Here is a 7,676-nt window from a genome sequence, read left to right as displayed (position 1 = left end):
ATTAGATTAGGCTTACCTGGATACTCTACATATTTTAAGGTTAATTGAGTTGGGATTTAATTACATCTTCAAATTCCTTTCACAGTTGTTTCTAGATTAGTGTTTGGTTGACTAGCTGGGGTGGGAAGGGGCGGGTCTCGGGGGAGGGCCATCTATAGAATTCTGCCAATCACAATCCCCATAATGGTGGACTACGCAGCTTTGAAAAGGAAGGGGGAGGATCTCAGTACACAGCCATGGAATGATCTCCAAGGTATATTATTATGCTGGAAAAAAACCCAAAACAACCAAGGTGTGTATACTATAAATACAACCTGCTGTATAAGAAAGAGGGTGAAATAGGAAACACATGTGTTTTCTAATATTTTCAAAAAGAAAGAATGGAAGGATAAATAAAAAGTTAACAAAAATGTCATTTATAGGGGTAGGAAGACAACAGAAAACAGGGGCAAGGATGAAAGCTATACTTCCCTGAAGTACCTGTTCTGTGGTTTACACTTAACACCATATAAATGTTTTATATAATTAAAAGACAAAATTAAATAAACATGACAAAAATAAAGTAATTTCTAAAAATTACAGCAGCACCTGGGTGGCTCAGCTGGTTAAGCATTCAACTCTTGATTTTGGCTCAGGTCATGATCTCACAATTCATGAGATTGAGCCCTGAGTCAGGCTCTGTGCTGGAACCTGCGTGGGATTCCCTCTCTGCCCCTTCTCTGCATGCTCCCCCACACACTCAAAATAAATAAATAAACATTAAAAAAATTATAAATAACCTGATATCAAGTTTGTGGTATAACTCTTCAGTAAAGAAATGTTTAAAGGGCTCTTAAATTACAGTATTTTGACAATATTGCTGTATGCTTTAGGGACAAAAAAAAACTCCATTAAGAAATCTTAAACTGCATATTGTGTTCATGCTGTCAATGGTAATATTTGTATTGCTGAGGTTTCTTCCCCCAATTTTAGAAATTGTGGTAAAATACACACAACATAAATTTTACTATCTTAACCATTTTAACCGTACAGCTCAGTAGTATTAAGCACAGCCATATTATGAAACCATCACCACCATGGCTCTTCAGAATGCTCCATGTTATAAAACTGAAACATTATACTCATTAAACAATAACTCTCCATCCAACCCCCACCCCCCCAGCTTCTGTCAATCACCATTCTTTCTGTCTCCATGATTCTAAGTACCTCATATAAGTGAAATCATACAATATTTGTTTTTTGTAACTTGCTTATTTCATTTATCATAATATCCTTAAAATTCATCCATGTTGTCACATGTTGCAGAATTTCTTTCCTTTTTAATCCTGAATAATATTCCATTGCGTGTATGTGTACCACATTTTGCTTATCCATCCATCTGTTGAAGATCATTTGGGATGCTTGAACTTTTAGCTATTATGAATAATGGCTGCTATGAAAATGGGTATACAAATATCCCTCTGACATTCTGCTTCTGCCTTTAATTCTTTTGGTATATACCCAGAAATGGAATTGTTTGATTATAGGGTAATTCTATTTTTATTCATTTTTCTTAAGTAGGCTCTATGCCCAACCTGGAGCTTGAACTTACAATCCTGAGATGAAGAGTTTCGTGCTCTACCAACTGAGCTAGCGAGGAGCCCAGGTAATTCTATTTTTAATTCTTTGGAGGATGCTGTTTTACAAAGCTAATGTTTACATTCCTAGGAACAGAGTAGAAAAGTGCCAATTTTCCCATGTCCTCACTAACACTTGTTACTGTCTTTCTTTTTTGTTGTTGTTTATGATAGTAGCCATCCTAAAGAGTGTATTTTTGCAAGCCATTTCAAATCCCTTTTGGATCTAGGTGGAATACAAATATTTTAAAAATAATGGTCAATTCGCTTATAGTTTTTTTCCTCTTTTCCTTTTATTCAAACTGCATCCAGTCCTCAAATCCAGCTTTTCCATGCACTCCTGCATTTTTTCATTGCCCTCTGTCCTCTTTCTTTGCCCTCTTGTTTTAATATCATTTTGCACTTTATGGTTTCCGACTACTAGCTAGTGTTTTGTGTGTGTTAGTCCTGTTGTTCCAGGTTGTGTATTTTTTAGTAGCAGGGCCCATGAAGCTTCCACTTTTTGAATCATCTAATGCATTAAAATTGTATCAAGAAATGCTTCCTTTTAACAGTATAATTTTTAAGGAACCCTCGACTGTTAGCTAATTAACTCTCAGCACACTCAGCACATTCTCTTTAAAATTGTAGGAACCTGTTTGTGTTTGCAGTAGCCATGCTTGTTTCATCATCCTGCAAGACTATTCAATCATTCAATTAACGTTTCTTGAGTTCCTACTATACATGGTGTTTTTGATGGGGCATCTGCCTTTGCAACACCCTTTGAGATGAAGGGTAGTATCTAGATGGGGTGAGGTCTGCAACTTGGGGAGGGACAGATTTTGCATGACTCTGGTACTTGGCGATCACTTCTTCAATAGGCAGGGCATCTAGTCTCTAGCCAAAAACAAATCCTGGATGAAAGGCAGACATTGGAACTCTGAATAATGTATATTCTGGGTTCTAACTAAGATAGTCAATTTATCTCGGTTGACAGCACTCTCCTAGTTTTAAAATGTTAAGTCCAGGGTCTTAACCCTTAGTTCCAGGCAAACTGGAATGGCAGGTCATCCGAACTCTAATTCCGACTGCCAGGTCCCAACGGGTATGGAGGTACCCTCCCGCCTTGATTCCTTTGAGTACATTTCCCACTGAGCAGTGCGCCCTTGCCCCTTCCATTCTTGCGTGAAGACTACAAGTCCCAGCATGCAGCGCAACTCTAATAGGCCAGTCCTCTGCGCTCGGGCTCTTTCACGCCCGTGTCTCCCGTAGGGCGCAGGGCCTGGAGGCCTGTGCGAGCTGACGTTGATGCGTATACGTCATACTCTTCGCGCCTCTTCCCCCGCCTTCTGGGTGGCTAAAGTCCGGTGGCAGGAGGCGTAAAGCGGTGCTTTTTCCGAGGCTGTCTGGCGGTTTTTGGTGGGGGGAGCCCCCGTGGCTCAAAAAACCGAGGGAATCTGGATAGGGGCCGCCACTCCTAGCCCTCCTTCCTCCGAGTTTGCGACTCTGCGGTCCAAGATGGACAAAGTCTGTGCTATTTTTGGAGGCTCCCGGGGCATTGGGAGGGCAGTGGCCCAGTTAATGGCTCAGAAAGGCTACCGACTGGCCATCATCGCCAGAAATCTGGAACTGGCCAAAGCCGCCGCCGGTGACCTCGGCGGTAGGTACCAAACTAGAATTGTCCACTTGTGGGGCTGCAGCCCGAGAGCCTAAAGTCTCCTCGTTCGTAAAACGAGGCCTGGCCATTAAGGCTCTGTTTGGCTTCCCGCGTTCAGTAGCAGCCTTTCCTCAGTGTGGACAACAGACTGGGTGGAGAACCCCTTATCACCGTTTCCCGCAGTGTTTCCTGCCACGCTGCCTGCAGCCAAGGGCAGAACAACTTGGGGTTTTCTTTGAGACTTAGTCTTGTGAGGCCCCATTAATTAAGCACTCACCTCCCTGAGGCTAGTGCTAACCGTGAGTCGCTGTTTTGTTTTGGTGTCTGGAAGGAGGGAGACACAAACTTTCTTTGTAGGGTAAAGGGCTCACTGGTGCCGCGAGGTCCCGGGCGCCGCCTGGAGACTGGGCTGGGTGGAAAGGAGTTAAGGCAGGAAGAATAGGCGTGTCAAGCCTGAAAGGCTCTGTATAGTTTTGCTGTGGGCTGTTTTGGCCCACGTGCAAATACACAAAGCAGTGTTTCATAGACAAAACTCTTTTTAGTACCAGCTAGTTTTGAGATATACCTGTTTTGGCTCTTTACCTCCATAAGCATTTAATAGGTTATTAAATTGTTTTGGTGGTTTTTACAAATGGACAAATGAGACTTCCAGGTTCCTTTTTATTGCATTTAGAGAATTCTTTTTTTTGTTGTTTATTAATAATGGATTAGTAATTACTTTTCATTATTTTGCAAACTTAAGTCTTTTGATCGTAGGGAGAAGTAGGATGTAGGATAGATGCTAAGACGCTGCTATTGTTTACTTACTAGAACGGACAAATGCTCCTTATTCACTATCATGGAGGCATTGGGAAGTTTAGAGGCCTGGGATGCATCTGGTGGCTGTAACCTTTAAAATAACAATACTGATTGGTTCACCCTAATTGTGCACATGGGTTGGGAAAATATTAGGCTCTTTAAAGAAGCAAAACAAAAAACAAGTTACAGAGCAGGGAGAAATTCAGTGAATGTTTCTTGCTGCTCATATTCACTACCATTATGTTATTCTGACAAGAGAGTGAGAAAGTGATTTTCCTTATGGGGTCATCCCAAGCCATTAGTGTTTGCTGGAATAGATAAAAACTGTTGGTTGAGCTTCCAAGGGTTATTGTGGACCCAACAGGTTTTCAGATGAATGCCAACGGTGAGTCACAGAGGATGCTTTGGGCCTTTCATTTCCTTGAATTATGTGTTCCATAAGTGTTTGGTTTGCACACTGTTTCCAGAGAAATGAGAGTGTAATTTTAGTGTTAACATAATAGGCAAGGTCAGCCAGAAAATAAGGAATTGTTTAGTTTTCAAAAACCCCTATATTTTAGAGTATTAAAATGATGTATTATTAAATAGAGAATGCTTTCTTTGAAGTGTATTCTTTTGATATTTACGCATTTTTTAAAAATGGACACTTAAAAGGAAGTAACAGTTGTTTTTAGTAAAAAGTTATTTTTTTTGGTGTGTTTTTTAGTTTTTGCATTTTGTTTTCTTTTTACAGCTTCCTGCTTTGTAATGGTCAGCCTTGAATAATAGTTATTCTAATATATGTGCCATAGTAAAAAAAAAAAAAAAAAAAGTGTGAGAAACCCTAGGGTATATTCTCAGGATCAGGAAACCAGTTAAACACAACTGTAACAATTAGACATAAATTTATTTTTTAAAAAAATGTTTGTGTATTTTGAGAGAGAGAAAAAGGGTGAGTGGGGGAGAGGCAGAAAGAGGGAGACAGAGAGAGAGCCATTTTTTGTTGATGAAGAAATATTTTTAAGGTTTACTTCCCCACCGACCTCCATCCCAATTTTATTAGACTGAACTCCATGAGTAGAGGAATCTATGACATAATCATCTTTTATCTGTAGGTTCTAAATTAGCACAGGTGTAGGTCCTAGTAGATGCTTAACAAATGTGTATTGAATAATTTTTAAATTCAAGTCATAATTTATAAGTAGTTCTAATTTAACTTTGTTGTTTAGGAGATCATTTGGCATTTAGCTGTGATGTTGCCAAAGAATGTGATGTTCAAAATACATTTGAAAAGATGGAGAAAAATTTAGGTCGAGTTAATTTCTTGGTAAATGCAGCTGGAATTAACAGGTTAGTCACAGACTTAAGTATTTTTCTAATTGTTTTGGTATGAGTAAATATATTAACTTACTTTACTTCTAAGTGGAAGAAAATATGTATTTTAAAAATTGGTCTATCTATACTTCCTTTTATATTGAGATATACAATAAGGGTACAATTTGATCAATTTTAACATGTAATCACATTCATAGTGAACTGTAGAACATTTCTAGCACTCTAGAAGGCTTTCTCTAGTTTCTTTCCAGTTAATACTTATAGATAACCTCTATTCTGACTTCTGTCACCATTATATAAGTTTTTTCAGTTCATGAACTTAATGGTATCAAAATAGAGATTTTTTTTCTTTTTAAAAGGTGAATTTAGGACAGAATACTTAGAATAGTATATTAATTTTCTTGCTAACAAGGCTTACTATAATATGATGGGATTTGCTCAGTTTATTTAAGCTTTTTTGGCTACTTTTAGCTGATAGGAATATTCGCCTCTCAGCCAGCTTCTAAGTTATCTTTTCTAGTTTATCACTTATTTTAATGCCTCTCAAATCAGATTTAAAATGGGACTCTGTAGACTTTCTAGCTCAAATATATACTTCTTGACTTTTTAAATTTGTTTTATCACGTTTTTAATTTATATGCCACTGCTGTTTTTTGTAGGGATAGCCTTTTAGTAAGAACAAAAACTGAAGATATGGTATCCCAGCTTCATACTAACCTCTTGGGTTCCATGCTGACTTGTAAAGCTGCCTTGAAGACTATGATTCAACAACAGAGAGGGTCTATTGTTAATGTAGGTAAGTCTTCACCTGTGAAATTGTTTATCTCATAGTGCCATAAAAATATTTAATTGACTAATTTGGAGTTTATTCATGTGTGAAACTTGGATGAAATGGGTCTTTTTATTTGTGGAAAAAGGATTTGATTAGGTGATTTGTGGGTAAAACGGGAATCACGGATTCACATCTTTCTAGTGATCAAAATGTTAACATTTTTTTTTAATGTTTTTATTTATTTTTGAGAGAAAGACACAGAGCAAGTGGGGGAGGGCCAGAAAGAGAGAGACACACACACAGAATCTGAAGCAGGCTCCAGGCTGAGCTGTCAGCACAGAGCCCGACTTGGGGCTCGAACTCACGAACTGTGAGATCATGACCTGAGCTGAAGTTGGACACTTAACTGACTGAGCCACCTAGGTGCCCCAAGCTGTTTGACTTTTTAAGAGAAATTGGACACCCTGATTTTCATGGGAAACCTGGTTTTTAAAATACAGATAAGGAAAGTAGATTGAAAAATTTTAGGTATTGGAGGATAGAAAATGATCCCTACAGCAGTTATGTGTGTCACTGATAAATCTAGTACGTAGGTTTAGGAGGAAGTTTTAAGTGAATAATCTTTTTAGTTTTTTTAGAGTGACTGTAACTAACCCCTAGTTTTCAGTTCATCTGACCCATGGAGTAGTAGATAAACCACATAGGTGTGTTCATAGACCTTAAAACGCAAAATGACTTAGAATTTTATTTCAGTTTGGTAATTTGAAAATAGCATATCATCTGCCTTTTAATTTTAAGTGGTCATACCTTAAAAGGCTGCAAAAGGGGAATGCTGCTCCATTAGAGTAAATGACCCTGTTTTTAATATAGGAAATGGCTGTCCAAGCCAAAATGTAGGGTTTTTCTCTTTTGAAGATGAAACACGAATACTGTGCTAATAAGAATTAGAACATTTTTGACATTTACCCTTAAAAATGCAAGAAATAGATTTTCTTAAAAAAGATTAGTAAATGATTAAAAAGTAAAAGATTTAGTTGACCTTTGCCTTGTAACACAGCCAGGTAATGATTTTGGATTCTCAGAAGCTGGTATACTGGCCTGTATATATCACCTGATAATATGGGTGTTTGTTTAACTCTAAAATATCCCCTTTTTAGATATATTTAAAAAACCCACATCAGTCCTTCGTGTACATGCAAAACTTTTAGAATTGTGCGAAAAGTAAATAATAATTGAAAATAAATTAGGAGAATCTTTTTACAGAAAAGACTACTTTAAACTACTAAAAGTTCATTGATTTAGGAGTTAACACTTATTCACTAGATGAACAATAGTGTGTGGCATGAACTAAAGTTTCCTATTTGGCCTTTCTTCCATGCCTATATTTTTCTTTCTTTTTTGTATCTCTCCATATTTCTCTTTCTCCCAAATACCCATTTCTCTGTCTGTGTTTTCTCTGATGTTTTTTTTCCTCTCTTTCTTCTTCTTCTTCTTCTTTTTTTTTTTTTTTAAATTGAGAGAGAGAGAGAGAGAGAGAGAG

General features: G+C 37.7%; 1 protein-coding gene across 4 annotated transcripts in view; it reads left to right on the top strand.

Annotated features, from left to right (window-relative positions):
- The first annotated feature begins 2,896 nt into the window (after window positions 1-2,896).
- The window catches only part of CBR4 (carbonyl reductase 4), a 96,363-nt gene continuing 91,583 nt past the window's right edge, over window positions 2,897-7,676 (top strand). Inside the window, exons 1-3 of one of the 4 annotated variants that reach the window (XM_049631303.1) lie at window positions 2,897-3,255; window positions 5,259-5,379; window positions 6,024-6,160. In XM_049631303.1, coding sequence (XP_049487260.1) covers window positions 3,114-3,255; window positions 5,259-5,379; window positions 6,024-6,160 — 400 coding nt within the window. In that variant the 5' untranslated portion in view covers window positions 2,897-3,113. Of the gene's footprint in view, window positions 4,436-5,258; window positions 5,380-6,023; window positions 6,161-7,676 lie in introns of all 4 variants that reach the window. The other 3 variants (XM_049631300.1, XM_049631301.1, XM_049631302.1) reach the window with 3 other exon arrangements.

Source organism: Panthera uncia, chromosome B1 (assembly GCF_023721935.1).
Source record: "Panthera uncia isolate 11264 chromosome B1, Puncia_PCG_1.0, whole genome shotgun sequence".
Taxonomy (NCBI): Eukaryota; Metazoa; Chordata; class Mammalia; order Carnivora; family Felidae; genus Panthera; species Panthera uncia.
The sequence above is the reverse complement of the archived record's forward strand: the minus strand, read 5'-3'. Positions and strand labels throughout refer to the sequence as shown.